General features: G+C 42.3%; 1 protein-coding gene across 4 annotated transcripts in view; it reads left to right on the plus strand.

The window, feature by feature from the left end:
* The window catches only part of LOC124378257 (procollagen galactosyltransferase 1-like), a 20,634-nt gene extending 6,592 nt beyond the window's left edge, over nt 1-14,042 (plus strand). For 2 of the 4 annotated variants that reach the window (XM_046837829.1, XM_046837827.1), the window contains exons 2-12: nt 3,500-3,610; nt 3,808-3,925; nt 4,995-5,129; nt 5,301-5,505; nt 6,254-6,373; nt 6,488-6,564; nt 8,232-8,338; nt 8,558-8,690; nt 8,876-9,003; nt 10,090-10,296; nt 10,457-11,562. In XM_046837829.1, coding sequence (XP_046693785.1) covers nt 3,500-3,610; nt 3,808-3,925; nt 4,995-5,129; nt 5,301-5,505; nt 6,254-6,373; nt 6,488-6,564; nt 8,232-8,338; nt 8,558-8,690; nt 8,876-9,003; nt 10,090-10,296; nt 10,457-10,673 — 1,558 coding nt within the window. In that variant the 3' untranslated portion in view covers nt 10,674-11,562. The other 2 variants (XR_006924190.1, XM_046837828.1) reach the window with 2 other exon arrangements.
* Nucleotides 14,043-15,810: the final 1,768 nt, after the last annotated feature.

A 15,810-nucleotide genomic window follows, 5' to 3' on the forward strand; every position in this document is an offset into this window, starting at 1 on the left:
CACACACACTCTCTCTCTCTCTCTCTCTCTCTCTCTCTCTCTGGTTTTAAAGAGCTTAAGTGTTGGACAGGATGCAAACCTGCTGTCATGCGTTAACAGAGAGGGATCGAGAGAGAGAGAGAGATAGAGAGTGAGAGAGAGAGAGAGAGAGACAGATGGACAGAGAGAGAGAAAGAAAAAGAGACAGGTGGACAGAGAGAGAGAGAGAGAGACAGACAGATAGACAGACAGCTGGAGAGAGACAGATGTGTGGTGTCCAGGTGCCTTCAGGGAAGTATGAAAAATGTTTGTGTGTGTTTGGTATTTGTGTGTGTGTGTGTGTGTTTGTGTGTGTGTGTTTGTGTGTGCATGAGAGTGAATAGAGATAATAAGGTAGAAAAGATAAGGTGTGTGTGCTGTTAGATCTTTTTGGAGTCAATTATGTGTGTTGTCTAGTCTGTGTGTGTGTGTGTGTGTGTGTGTGTGTGTGTGTGTGTGTGTGTGTGTGTGTTTTGTTTGTCTACTTGTGAAATTCACACCAGAGCAGTAGAACATAATGATTCTCAATAAATGTGGAGGCAGCACACACACACACACACACACACATACACACACACACACACACACACACAGTAATGCCAGATAGAACTTTAATTCTAACACACACGTAATTTTAACCGAGTCTCTGTAATCATGATGATGGATGAGACAATAAACACTGACTTTTCTTTGCAGCCTTCAATCTTGGAACTGGAGTCTCAGTGGTGGATGAAAAGCTCTGGATAAAAAGATCTGGGTTGCAGCACCACCAAGCTGCCATTGCTGGGCTCTTAATCAAGGCCCTTAAATGTGCAGAAAGGAATTTCATTGTGCTGTAGTGTACATGTGGGAAATAAAATCCTGGCATCAGAGTTTGATCTCTGCTAATGTAGCTGCTTGACTAATCCCCACAGAAACAGACGCAAAAAATCTAGTGGAGCCTTTTGCCTTTCCAGAAGATAGGTGTGGAGGTTATTATAACTATACAAAGGAAATCAATCTGGAATGAGATTTTCAACATCTGCTTGTACTGATCATGGTGGTGTGTAAAGCCCTCCACTGTAACGTGTGATATAAAGGCACAGAAAATGCTGGTCCTATCTGGAATACATTATAGAAACACAGAGTGGAAAGTAGGGATACAGCCAGAGATACCTCCAGACCAGCTCTGTGTGTCTCTCACTAATAACTCTCATACATGGGATTAGAAAATATTTCTCATCACGCAGTGAGACTCTGTGGCTTTCCAACTGGACAGATGCAGATGTCTGACTCACAAGTTCCTTTCTGTGCCTGTCAGATAAAGTAGGATGGAAATTTTGCTGCTGTCTATGTGATCTGCTGTGTTTCCAACCAGGCTCAGATTTCCAACCATGATAAATTCCAAACCAGAGTGTTGTGTCTACTGTAACAGCTGAAGAATGCAAAACAAAAACTTTCTTTCGGCTTCTCCCATTAGGGGTCGCCACAGCAGATCATCCGTATTCATGATCCGCATGTTTAATTTGGCACGTTTTTACGCTGGATGCCCTTCCTAACGCAACCCTCCCCATTTATCCGGGCTTGGGACCGGCACTAAGAGTGAACTGGCTTGTGCAACCCTAATTGAAGCATGCAAAACAGACGAACAGAATTGCTTTTCCAAGGGGTTTGGAGATTGGGGAGGGGGTTAGGGGTTGGGGATAGATTGGGGAGTTTAGGATGTGGGTTAGGGGTCTGGGTTAAGTGTCTTGATTAGGGGTCAGGGTAAGGGATGGTGGTTGGGGGTCTGGGTTAGGGGGCATGGTAAGAGATTGGGGTTAGAAGTCTTTGGTTGGGTCAGGGTTAGAAAAGGCGGTTATAAATCCAGTTTAGGAGTCAGGGTTAGAGATGGGTGTTAGCGGTCTACACTAGGGGACAGGGTTAGAGATGGAGGTTAGGGCTCTAGGCTAGGGGACAGGGTTATAGAAGGGGGTTAAAAGTCAGAGTTTAGAAGTTGGTTGAAAAGTCTGTTTAGGGATCAGTGTTCTTAAGGAAATAACGAAAAGTACTAACTTCAGGTCCTGGGCCTCCAGCCTGTAGCTGACCTCATCTTACTATAAACACAAACAGTCACATAAAAATATCCGTTTAGCATCAAACCCACTGTGTGCTTTAGTTCAAAAGTCATGTCACAATCTCTATAGATAGATGTTTAGATACTTTTATAGTATTTCCAGAATCCCTACTCTCTGATTAACGTCTTTACCCTGTAGAGCTCTGTGTAGAGGGTTATAATCTGTCCTGTGTCTGACATTTGCGCTGCTGTGTGATGTCCGCTGTGTGCCGAACGCCTCTCATTATAACTACAGGGGCAACTACAGGGCCACATATACACAAAGTGCGTATAAAGCAGGCCATAGTCACACCGGGGTGTCTGAGAGCACTTGGTTCAGGGGTCTGAGAGCTCTTGGTTTAGGGAACTGTTTGTCAGGGAGCTGTTGGTTTGGGGGGCTGTTGGTCAGAAGCTGTTGGTTTGGGGGCCTGTTGGTCACAGGGCTGTTGGTTGGGGGGCCTGTTGGTTCAGAGGGCTGTTTGCCAAAGGTCTGTTGGTTCAGGGAGCTGTTGGTTTGGGGGTCTGTTGGTTGGGGACTGTTAGTTAGAGGGCTGGTTCAGGAAACTGTTCTTTGGGGGACTGTTGGTTTGGGGGGTTGTTAATCAGAGGGTTTAAAGGTGCATTAGGTGAGGTTAGTCAGAATGAATCACTAAAGGTTAAGTTAGCTACCTGTCTCACATAATTTAATCATGATAACAAGTGGTGGAAATGTTTGATTAATCCCAGCCATTTGATACTTTTGATTCTGTTCCAAAAAATGATATGTCTAGATTAATTTCCTTCAGCAAGTCTTTGGCTAGTTTTGAGAGAGAAGCTGGTTTTGTTCCTGACCAACAAGTCCCTAATTAGTGGCTTGTTCATTTGACTGGCTCATGACCAAACTTACCAGTTCATTCCAATCACACATTAACTGCTTCCTTAATTTAATCCAGAATCTCTCGTGCAGACTCAAGACCAATAAGTCTCACTTAGTAATAGGTGTGTTCTTTTAATTGCTCCAACCAATCACATTGTCCTTCACAGCTGCCACACCAGTCAGAAGTTTTGTCTTGTTATTATTCACGGAGGAAGCATCACCAAAGATAGCGTGAATTAGCAAGTATAATCATGACATCACTTTTAAACACATTCATTTGATTGTCACTTTAGGTGACTGGTTCATGAATGCAGTTTCTGTAATTTATTTTCGTGTTATGGAAAGCAGGCTGTTTAGACAGTTCATCGGTCAGCTGTAATGAAAAAAATATTTATTTTTGAATTTCTTGGATTTTTTTAAAGCATAGTAATGGTCTCCTTACATGGGTATTATCTGGCTGTGCAGTTTTTTTTTTTATTTCAGGCTTTACTTTGATTTTAATTTGTGTGCTGTCTGATATCTGACCTCTTTGCTGTTCTGTTGTGCGTCAGGGTGGCGACGGACCACAACATAGACAACACGACCTTCATTCTGCGTGAGTGGCTCATTAAAGTGCAGAGTCTGTATCATTATGTGGAGTGGAGACCGCAGGAGGAGCCCAGGTGAGAAAAATAAAATTAAAGTATGAAAAGATGGTAAATCCTGTGGAAACTTGAGCAGATTTATTATCTTAGATTTATTATATTATTATATTAGCTGTCTTTAATTTTATTGTATTAGCTGTCTTTAATTTGTAACAGTAGCTACTTAAGCACTCATGTTGCCTGAATTTCCTTTCTCACTCTTGTTTCTGTGTCAGAGAGTATGAAGATGAGGATGGCCCAAAGCACTGGACCGACCTGCGTTATGAGCATGTGATGAAGCTACGACAGGCGGCGCTGGACAATGCGAGGCAGATGTGGGCTGATTACTTTATGGTAGGTCACTCAAAACATTCCTCAATGATCTCAAATGAAAGTGAAACTAAATTTGTACGGAATTCATTGGATTTAGGGTTTAGAGTTGGGGTTAGGGTTAAGGGTTAGGGTTAGTGGACCGGTTAGGGATGGAGCTTAAAGGTCAGTGTTTAGGATGTGGGTTAGGGGTCTGGGTTAGTGGGCAGCTTTAGAGATGGCGATGGGGAAGTCTGTGGTAGGGGTCAGGGTTAGGGATGGAGGTTAGGGGTTGTAGTTTAGGAAGGGGTTGGCAGTTAGGGATATTGGTTAGGGGTCTAGGTTAGAGGACAGGGTTATGGATAGGGGTTAGGGGCTTCGGTAAGGATAGGGTTTAGAAGTCTGGGGTAGGGGTGAGGGTTAGAGATGGAGTTTATCGGTCCAGTTTAGAAAACAGGGTTAAAGATGGAGGTTAGGGGTCTAGGCTAGGGGAAAGGGTTATGTATATGGGTTAAAAGTCAGAGATTAGTATGTGGTTAAAAAGTCTGAGTAGGGATCAACGTTAGGGATGGAGGTTAGGGGCTGTAATTAAATGACTCAGGGTAATTAAATGTTTTTATAAAAAAGATCCAGATGTGTATTCTTATGCCTCAGTGTTCTTATGGAAATAAAGAAAAGTACTAACTTCAGATCCTGGGCTTCCAGCCTGTAGCTGACCTCAGCTTACTATTAACACAAACAGTCACATAAAAATATCCATTTAGCATCAAACCTGCTGTGTGCTTCAGGTCACATGTCATGTCAGGATCTCTATAGATAAATGTTTAGATACTTTTATGGTATTTCCAGAATCCCTACTCTCTGATTAGCATCTTTACCATGTAGAGCTCGGTGTAGAGGGTTATAATCTGTCCCGAGTGTAACATTTGTGCAGCTGTGTGATGTCCGATGTGTGCCGAACGCCTCTCATTATAACTACAGGGGCAACTACAGGGCCACATATACACAAAGTGCGTATAAAGCAGGCCATAGTCACACCGTCACACTGGTTTTTCTGGATGTGATGTGTTATTTCTTTTTGTCTGTGTCTCTCTCTCTTTGTCTCTCTCTGTAGTTGGTGGACTGTGATAATCTCCTGACAGACCCTGATGTTCTCTGGAAGCTGATAAAGGAAAATAAAACCATTGTGGCACCAATGATGGAGTCCAGAGCTGCGTACTCTAACTTCTGGTGTGGAATGACCTCTCAGGTGTGTGTGTGTGTGTGTGTGTGTGTGTGTGTGTGTGTGTGTGTGTGTGTGTAACAGAGAGAAAGAATGGAATGAAGATAATGTAAGGAAACAGTTAAATATGTATGCACTGTTAGAGCTTTGTATGATGTGCATGTATTGAATGTGTTGTGTGTGTGTGTTTACATTCAGGGCTACTACAGACGCACACCAGACTACATGCCCATAAGGCGTGGCGATAGACGTGACTGCTTTCCTGTCCCCATGGTTCACTCCACCTTCCTGATAGATCTGAGGAAACAGGCATCCACAGCTCTGGCTTTCTGGCCCCCTCACCCCGACTACACCTGGTCCTTCGACGACGTCATTGTCTTCGCCTTCTCCGCCCGCATGGCAGGTGTGTGGAGCGTGTTTAACTCTCAAAGGAGTTTTCCAGTGTCAGAGGTAAAGCTGTAACTTTCAAAGACGTCTTCAGGACAGAGGTGTTTGCACGTCTTGGTAACAAGTCACATTTTTTGTCTTATTAATGAGAAAAGAGTGAATAAGTGTGAAGCTGGAGAGGGAACGAGCATTTGTAGCTGCTGTAACATAAGTGAGAACAGGAACTCATTTCTTGTATACCCCACAAAATCACTTAAGTTACATAGGAGGAATAAAAGACAGTAATAGAGGCGATGTTATAACGGCTTGGTGTGACGCTGTCCTGGTACTGATTAGTTTCCTGTAAGGGCACAATGCTGTGATTTATTCCTTGAATGAATGGTGTAACATGAGCATTAGCTACTTAAGGCTCTGCTCGACTGGTTCCATTTTCTCTCAGGGTAGGTAATAGATAGGTACTGTATATATATTGTGACCATTGCAGACCAGGAACAGCCCACAAGAGCTGCAGTGTTGCTAACGCTCTGACCCAGTCGTCTAGACATCACAATTTGTCAAACTTGCTCAAATCCTTACGCTCGACCATTTTTCCTGCTTCTAAAATTAACTTTAAGGACAAAATGTTCCTTTGCTGCCTAAAAAAATATTTCCCACCCACTAACAGGTGCCATGATGAAGATATCTTAAGTGTTATTCACTTCACTTTGTCAGTGGTCAGAATTTTCTGCCTGATTGGTGTATACACTTGTTTTCTCCTTCTCCAGATGTTCAGATGCACTTGTGTAACCATGAGATTTACGGTCACCTCCCCATCCCACTGCATACCCGCTATTCCCTGCGAGATGAGGCAGAGAACTTCCTGCACACTCTCCTCGAGGTCATGGGTGAGGACACAATCAGGATTATCTGAGTTTTTTTTTTTATTTACAGGAAAAACACTTTCATACAGTACTTTTGTACGCTATATCTCATGGACTGTACATACTCCATGTCCTCAGTTCGCGGTTCTCCGGTGGAACCCTCAAAGCATCTCTCTGTCCCTCCCAAACACCCTGATAAACTGGGCTTCGATGAGGTGAGATTGGATTCCTCATTCAGTACTGATTGGTCAGGAGGTGGTAAGTTATTTGCTTTAACAGAAGCTCTGACAGTAGCACAGGTTTATAGGTTATACGTGATGTTTGCTATAGTCACAGCTTATATACAGAGATAAATCTTGAACTTCTGTAGGAAGACATTTAAATTAAGATCTCATTTATGGTAAAGAGAGACTAACATGCATTTTTTGAGTCTCCTTGATGTGATATAAAAGGTACAGACACTGTACAGTGTGATCAGGGTTTATGTAGGAACAAGATTCTTAACAGCAGAACTTAAAGGAAGCCAGAAGGTAACACACACATAAGGATCTCTGGGATAAGAGACGTCACCACACCACCATCAACAAACTTAAGTAAACGTGTGAGAGTGAGGAGACGACAGCATACAAATATCCCAGTTCACCAAACATATCCATGATCCCTCCAGATCTGCTCCTTTACCTCACAAACACCTACTGACTAAACACTCCACTAAATAAATATGTGTTCAACCTCGACTTGAACACTGAGACTGTGTCTGAGTCCCGAACACTGATTGGAAGGTTGTTCCATAACTGTGTTTTTTTTAAGACAAACTTCTGCCCCCTGCTGGAGTCTTAATTATTTGAGGTACCAACAAATAGCCTGCACCTTTTGATCTTAGTAGGCATGGAGGTTCATATTGGTACAGATGTTCACTCAGATACTGTGGCGTTAAGTGCTTTACACGTCAGTAGATGGATAGACAGACAGACAGACAGACAGACAGACAGACAGACAGACAGACAGACAGACAGACAGATAGATAGATAGATAGATAGATAGATAGATAGATAGATAGATAGATAGATAGATAGATAGATAGATGTGTCTGATCTGTTTCCCCTTCCTAATGGAAGAAGGTTGAACTGTTTGTGACTGGGATGTGAAGAGTCCTTGATGATGTTGTGAGCTCTGCACAGACAATTGCTGTGGTGAAGGTGCTCAATGGCAGGTAGACCAGCCTTTGCAGGGCTTTACGTTCACACACAGTGGAGCCTCCATACCAATGATGAAGTTGGTCAGGATACTCTTATCTGCCCTGGAGACAGATGATCTTAAGACTCCTCAAGAAGTAAAGGTGCTATTGTGCTTTCCCAAAGAGCTGAAGTGCTCTGTTGCCAGGACAGATCCTCAGAGATGTGAACTCCTGCTTTTAGATTTCCGAAAGTCACAATGAGCTCTTTAGTCTTCATGGCATTAATGGTCAGGTTGTTGGTGACACACCACACTGTCAGGCTTCGAATCTCTTCTCTTTCGGCAGATTCGTTGTCGTTGCTGATCTGGCCGACCACAGAGTAGAGTAGTGGGCTCAGAACACAGCCCTGTGGGATGCCAGTGTTCAGAAAGAGAGATGTAGAAGTATTTTGTAATCAGTGAGTGATTTTATTGAGTGCCGGTGTAGGTTCCCTGACAAAATCACACTTGCATTGATGTGAATTTAAAAATTACAATATTAAAACATAGATGAATAGATATAGATGAATATCATTTATTATTAACAATAACATACAATTAATGCTAAATTGTTCTAGAGGCTTGTGTAAGTGAGCGTTTTGTGTGTGTGTGTGTGTGTGTGTGTTTGGGTTATTTTGGATGATTGTCCACGTGAACGGTTTTAAAGGTGTTCATGATTAACCTGCTGAGGCGTCAGGATCGTAGAGAGCGAATGTTGAGGACTCTGTGGGAGCAGGAGATCACGTGCAAGATCATCAACGCAGTGGACGGCAAGTACGTCTCTCTCTTTCTCCTCATTTCTCTCTCTCTCTTTCCTTTGAATCTCATCCACACACAAACTTAGACACACAAACTGAATCTCTCTCATCACTCATGTGTGAGTTTCACACACACCTTATAAGTAGTTGTGTAGACGTTTCACATGTTCATATCATATCCTCTCTCTCTCTCTCTCTCTCTCTCTCTCTCTCTCTCTCTCTCTCTCTCTCTCAGGGCTCTGAATGAGAGTCAGGTACGAGCGTTGGGGATCACCATGTTGCCGGGTTACAAAGATCCGTATCACGGCAGGCCGCTGACTAAAGGAGAACTGGGCTGCTTCTTGTCCCACTACAACATCTGGAATGAGGTGTGTGTGTGTGTGTGTGTGTGTGTGTGTGTGTGTGTGTGTGTGTTTAGATTTTAATGGTATTGAGGGTGTGTATGCGAGAGGAAGAAAATCCCGCATTAAACTCTTACTTATCCCCAAACTTACAGAAAAGACTGCAAAGTAATTATGTGTGTGTGTGTGTGTGTGTGTGTGTGTGTGTGTAGATAGTAGAGCGAGGACTGCAGATGTCTCTGGTTATAGAAGATGATTTGCGCTTCGAGATTTTCTTTAAAAGGAAACTGCAGAAACTGATGCAGGATGTGAAGTCAGAAAAACTTGACTGGGATTTAATGTAAGCGCTAACACACACATACACACACACACACACACACACACGCACACATGCACACACACGCACACACACATTGCACTCACACATACACACATTGCACTCACACATACACACACATTGCACCCACACACACACACACACACACACACACACACACACACACACACATTGCACCCACACATAACATGCACACACACACACACACACACACTAATACACTCACACACACTCATACACACACACACACTTATCAGAATCAGAATCAGAATCAGGTTTATTGGCCAAGAGTGTTGACACACACAAGGAATTTGGTTCCAGCTGTTTGTTACTCTCAAAAGTACAGACATAAATAAAAACCTATACATGACAAAACAGACACGACAAGACAAAAACAGACTATACAAGACAATACAGACAATATGAGACAGTATAGACAGTGTGGGTAATAAATAGGGATACAGATCAGTAATGTATATAAAGTGTGGGAGTGCATGGTAGTGCAAATGACAGTATTGTGTGCCAGGTATGATGAGAGAGTTTAATATAAAACTTTGTACAGTATATAGAAGCAATAGTGTGTGTAACATATACAGATAATGTGATGAGTGACAGTTTTGTGTGGTACTCATAGATGTGAGCAGGGAATATAATTCTGGTCAGTTGTTAGTGAGGGTGATTGCTTGGGGAAAGAAACTGTTCCTGTGTCTGGCAGTTTTAGTGAATAAAGTTCTGTAGCGCTGCCAGAAGGGAGGAGCTGAAAGATGTTGTGTCCAGGGTGTGAAGGGTCATTAATTACACACACTCATACACTCACACAGACTTATACACTCACACACACTTATTCCACACACTCACATACACTCACACACACTTATTACACACACACTCATACGCTCACACACACACACTCATACACTCACACACACACTTATTACACACACACACACACACACACGCACACACATCTTCATGTACAGATAAATTATTTACCAGTTCTCACTTTTGATTATCTAATGTACCTTCTTTTGTTCTTTTTACTAACACACACACACACACACACACACACACACACACACACACACACAGATACATCGGGAGGAAAAGAATGCAAGTGGAGGAGCCGGAGAAACCGGTCCCCAACATCCGTAACCTGGTGGAGGCCGACTATTCCTACTGGACGCTGGGCTACATGATCTCCTTACAAGGGGCCAAAAAGCTGCTAAGGGCGGAGCCTTTAAGCAAAATGCTTCCTGTGGATGAGTTCCTCCCCGTCATGTACAACAAACACCCAGAGTAAGAGTTTAACACGCATTAGTCGTTCACGTGTGGATGTGTTGATTTCTTTACAAAGTGCAAAGTGGTGTTTTCTTTAATGATATGATTAAGTACGCGTTGCCTCGGACTGCCTTATCGTGACTTATAATTCTAACTAAACTGATCTTGACCCCTATAGGGAGGTCTACATGTCTCATTATGAGGTGAGGGATCTCCTGGCGTTCTCCACCGAGCCGTTACTCATCTTCCCCACGCACTACACGGGCGACCCGGGGTACATCAGCGACACCGAGACGTCCACTGTGTGGGACAACGAGACCGTCCACACCGACTGGGACCGAGATCGCTCGCAAAAGACCCGCGGCATGCAATCGCAGGCTACCTCTGACCTCTGACCTCTCAGACCTCTCAGACTAATGGAGCAGGGAAACCTTTTTGACTCCCTTCCACCAATAGGTGTCGCTAGTGAGTGAACCGCACAAGTTTCAGGATTCAAGATTGTGTAGCGAGAAACGCGTTCCACCTCGAGAGCAAAATCGGCATAGCTGAAGCGGTTTAGCTCTGAAAACTGTTTACTGATGAGTAGCTAGTTGTGCTTGCTAGCCAGAGGAATTGGGATTAGCAGGATGAGGCCGTTCTCACCTGTTCATCTCATTGCCGGGGTGATGTGGAACGTTGGAAACTTCAGGGCCAAAACAGACGTTTTTAAACAATATTTATGGGGAAAACCATTGAAATCATTGAGCATCTGGTAAACCGTTTTACCTTCAGTCATAATCACTTCAGTTTGTTTTATTAGCTGTAGCGCAGGAAATACAGATGTTTACTGTGTTCCGGCTGATCTGCAGTGTCCGGGAAACATCGCACTCTTTTCTGGAGTTTCTACATTTTAAAGTGAGAAATATGTTGAATATAAAATTAAGTTCTGGTCCATACTGTAAAAAATCTGCATCAGGAGGAGATTGTTGATTTCCAATGTTTAAATAATAAATATTATACAGTTTCTGTACAACAGATCAGTCAGAATTGAGTACAAGTGTATTTCTAGTATTTCTGTAGTATAACTAAATATAAAGTTCCAGACATTTATTTTAGATTTGACCAAAAAACGTATTTAAGTTTCTGTGATTGTTTGGTTCCTGGAACCAAACCACAGACACGAGAAATCCTTGAGAAAATGTACTACATTCTGTTTTTTTTTTACATCTGAATTTAAAATATATCGTAATTTTTTTGAACTAATGAGTAAAATTAACTTTGTTTACTTTAAATTTTATTGCTTTTTTTTTTTACCTAGAATACTGTACTGAACATCGCTGATGAAAACCAGAGGGACACATTATGAAATCGGGAGATCTTTTGTGCGAATGTAAAAAAAACAAGAAAATGGTTTGAAGAAACTGGGGACCTGCACCATGGAGAAAGAACGCCAATGCTTTTATTACAGTTTTTTTGGATTGCTTAAGCGCGGTTTTCAAAACAGGGCCCGTGTTTTCAAAACACTACACACAATAAGCACAACCACACACCCAATTAGCGAAACACTACAGATCCCTTGCATAATTAAACACTCTTGTAAAAACTATACACTTCTGTGTAAAAACCACACTTTGTTACCATATGAAACACACACGTTTCACATCACTATACTCTGTTTGCACGAGTTACACTTTGCTGTGATAAACCTAAAACACTTTTAGCACTTCTACTTCCCTATGATTAGAGTAGGCTACCAGCAATAAAGTACAAATATAATGTAAATTCACCAAACACTACACAAGACCAATGTTGCAGACTGAAGAAACTCATTTATTTGTCAACACGCCCAAAATGTTGACATGGAGACTCATAATTCTGTAACAAAACGTCCCTTCACGTATTGTACTGTAAGTTTACTGCAAAAAGAAAAAGAATAAAGAACTAGACATTGTCTTTTTGCCTAGCTGGATCTGGCCAGAGAATTTCATCAACATCGCAGGCAATGTTGTCATTCGCAAGACACCTTGGAAAGAAACGTCTTGAATGATGAATCCATCCTTGCATTGCTGCTACCTCCATCTGGTCACAGGCCTCCTCCATGGCTTGGATGAGGGTACCTCAGCCTGGAGACGGAGATCATATATCATGAACCAGAGCAGGGCGGTCGAAGACACATTGTCCCAGACAACAATGTATTGCATATGATTGATTTGATTTGCTGTTGTTATGTTGTGCAATTGGTCCAAGAATGTAAATATGAGTGCTGTGTTGTAAGGGCCCATATGGGCATGGCGGTGGAGGACCCCATTCTGTGTAATGGCTGCACAGAGTGTTATATTACCCCCACATTGCCCTGGGACATTGACTATAGCCCTGTGGCCAATGATGTTTCTTCCCCTCCTTCGTGTTCTCGACAGGTTGAACCCAGCCTCATCCACGTAAATGAACTCATGCTGGCTCTCCTCTCCATCCATTCGTAAAACTCTCTGAAGAACAGTGTCATGCAAAATTGTGTAGTTCAGTGTAGATCTCATTTGTCAGATTCAACCTCTTTGAGCACCTTCTTGTCTTCCTCTACCTCTACCTCCAGCATGGCCTCCATCTCTTCCTCTTCCGATTCCTCTTCCTCCTCTTCCTCCCCTTCCTTCTCCTCCTCGTCCTCCTCCTCGTTCTCCTCATTCTCCTCCTCATCTTACTCTTTCTCTGACTTTTTCCATTGTGCTTGAAGATCGATGAACTCACCTGCTGCTTTTATAGTGCTTATACACCTGATTGGTGTGTCTGCAATTAATCAAACAAGTGTTTGCACACCTGATGACTGTGTTGAACCAGTTGGTTGGACGGTGCAGTAATTTGACAGTCAGTGCTTTGGTATTGCAAGGAAGTGACTTCATGATAGATTTTTGTGTGTAATGTATGTGAGGTTGACATTGTGCTTATAGTTGTGCAAATATGGGCTGATGTTTTGCCTCTTGAGTGTAAGGTTTTGCTAACAGTGTACTACTTTTAATTTTAGTGTGTAAGCAATCCAAAAAAACTGTAATCAAGGACAGACGAAAGATGTGATGCTTTACTTTACCACTGAATGTAAATCAGTTGCGCAAACAATCACGTGATACAGTTCAGTGAGGAACAGTGGCTGCTGGGAAATGTGGTTCATGCCCATAACTCTGATGGAGATCCTGCTGATGTTCTTCATGGCTCGTGCATTAAGAGGCAACAAAGATGATATTAGAAAAAAAAAAGACCTGAGATGTATTTGGAGTTACTCATGAACCCAGTATGTGTACTTAATACTGCAATATGTTTCCAAAAGTATTGGGACACCCACCTTTTCCAACTTTTTTTTTCTCAAACATTTGAAGGAACACAATTCTACAGGATGCCTTCACTTGAACTAGGAGACCCAAATATGTTCTCTGTAAACAAAGCCAGCTCCATGAAGAACTGCTTTCCATGCTTTCCATCCTCACCTTCTTACCTACATCAGTACCTGACTTTACTAACACCCCTGTAGCTGAATGAATCTCCACAACATCTCCACAACAATCTAGTGAAACATCTTCCCTGAAGATTGGAACTCATTCTAACAGTACATGAGGACAAAATGTGGAATGGGATGCTGCATGTGATCTCATGCTCTGGTGTCTACAGACTTTTGGATATAAAGTGTATTTGGCGGATGATCAGATTGATTTCTGTTGTCGCTCTGGTATTCAGTGATGTTGTTTAGGTCGTAGTTTTTTCCTTTAAATGTTTTGATTAAAAACCTGTTTTTTATTCTGGAAGTTGTTAAGATTTAATTGTTATTTCATGGATTTCTTATGGTTTTTAACCCTGTTATTGTTCAGATTTATAGATTTATTTTTATTGTCATCATCAAGTCAGAGCCTCTAAACCAGGTCTTTTTCCTGGATCGTATGACCCTGTGACCTTTCTGATTAACGCCACAGTGATGACGACCTCATCTGAAGAACATTTCATCTGATCTGAAGTCTTTATAGGATTTAACATAATGCAGGCTGATGATCATCTACAACACACGATCATTAAATATGGGATTATTCATGCTGCATTATGATATTAAATAATTATATATAGTGCACTGTGTGGCCGAAAGTATTGGGACACCTGACTGACTGTTCTTCAGTTGGAGACGTACACTTTTACAGGACGGCTTTGGATGCTGTGGAATTAAAATCTTCCATTCATTGAACTTGGAGACCCGAACTTTAATTGTGCCTCCATGAAGATCTGCTTTACACAGTTTGGAGTGGAACATCTCCTACTCACCTTCATCAGTACCTGACTTTACTAACACTCTTGTGGATGAATGAATCTCCACAAAATCTAAACATCTTCCCAGAAGAGTGGAGCTTATTATAAAAGCACACAGGGATTAAATGTGGAATGGGACATTCAAAAAGTTGAACTTTCTTTTTAAAAAATTATCGGCTTCTTCTTAAACTTCTATTCCACTGGTAATCTCTATTTACTGTTATAATGAGCTCCACTCTTCTGGAAAGATGTTCCACTAGATTTTGTGGAGATTTCTGGAGATTCATTCAGCCACAAGTGTGTTAAAGTCAGTTATTCAGGTGAGAATGTGAGGAGGTCTGGGGTGCAGTCAGAGTTCACATTCATTCATGTTCGAAAGGATCCAGGGCTCCATAGCAGGAGATCTTTTACTCCATCCCATGGAAAGCAGATATTCATGGAGCTGACTTTGTGCACAGGAAACAGTTTTGGGTCTCCTAGTTCAAGTGAAGGAAAAGTTTCATGCTACTGCATCCAAAGATGGATAATACAATTTTGTGCCTCCAACTTTGTGGTAACAGTTTAAAGAAGAACCACATACGGATGGAAAAGTCAGGTGTCCCAATACTTTTGGGAGCACAGCGTATCGCTTTCATGTTCTGATTGTGATCACACACCACCGAGAACTTACACACCAATCACCAGGTTGTCTGAAGGCTTAATTCTTCACACACACACACATGCACACACACACACACACACACACAAAGGATGGAGCCACCAGGAAAGAGGAAAAGAGGAAGTCCAAGGAGGAGGTTTATGGATGTGGTGAGGGAAGACATGCAGGTAGTTGGTGTGAAAGAGGCAGATGTAGAGGACAGGGTGGTATGGGGACGGATGTTCTGCTGTGGCGCCCCCTAATGGGAGAAGCTGAAAGAAGAAGAAGTATTTAATGTGTGTGGATTGTGGGATGCACGCCGTTGCTATAGAAACAATGTTGGAACAAGATCTTTAAAAACCTGTACTATTGTCAGGGCTGCTATTTTACTGAATTAATCAACACCTGGCAACCGGTCAACTAAGGTTCCTTTTATTAGTAGTGCATTAGTGATTAAGGTATAAATAGTCCTTTAATGACCTTCTCTCTCTCTTTCTCTCTCTCTGTCTCTCTCATCCAGCCCCCTCTCTCTTCATTTCTCTCTTCCCCTCTTCCTCCCTCTCCCTACCCTCCCTCCCTTCGATTTTTTTTATCTCTTTATCTATCCCAGTCTCTCTCCCTCTATCCTTCCTCTCTCT

Source organism: Silurus meridionalis, chromosome 24 (genome assembly GCF_014805685.1).
Source record: "Silurus meridionalis isolate SWU-2019-XX chromosome 24, ASM1480568v1, whole genome shotgun sequence".
Classification (NCBI taxonomy): Eukaryota; Metazoa; Chordata; class Actinopteri; order Siluriformes; family Siluridae; genus Silurus; species Silurus meridionalis.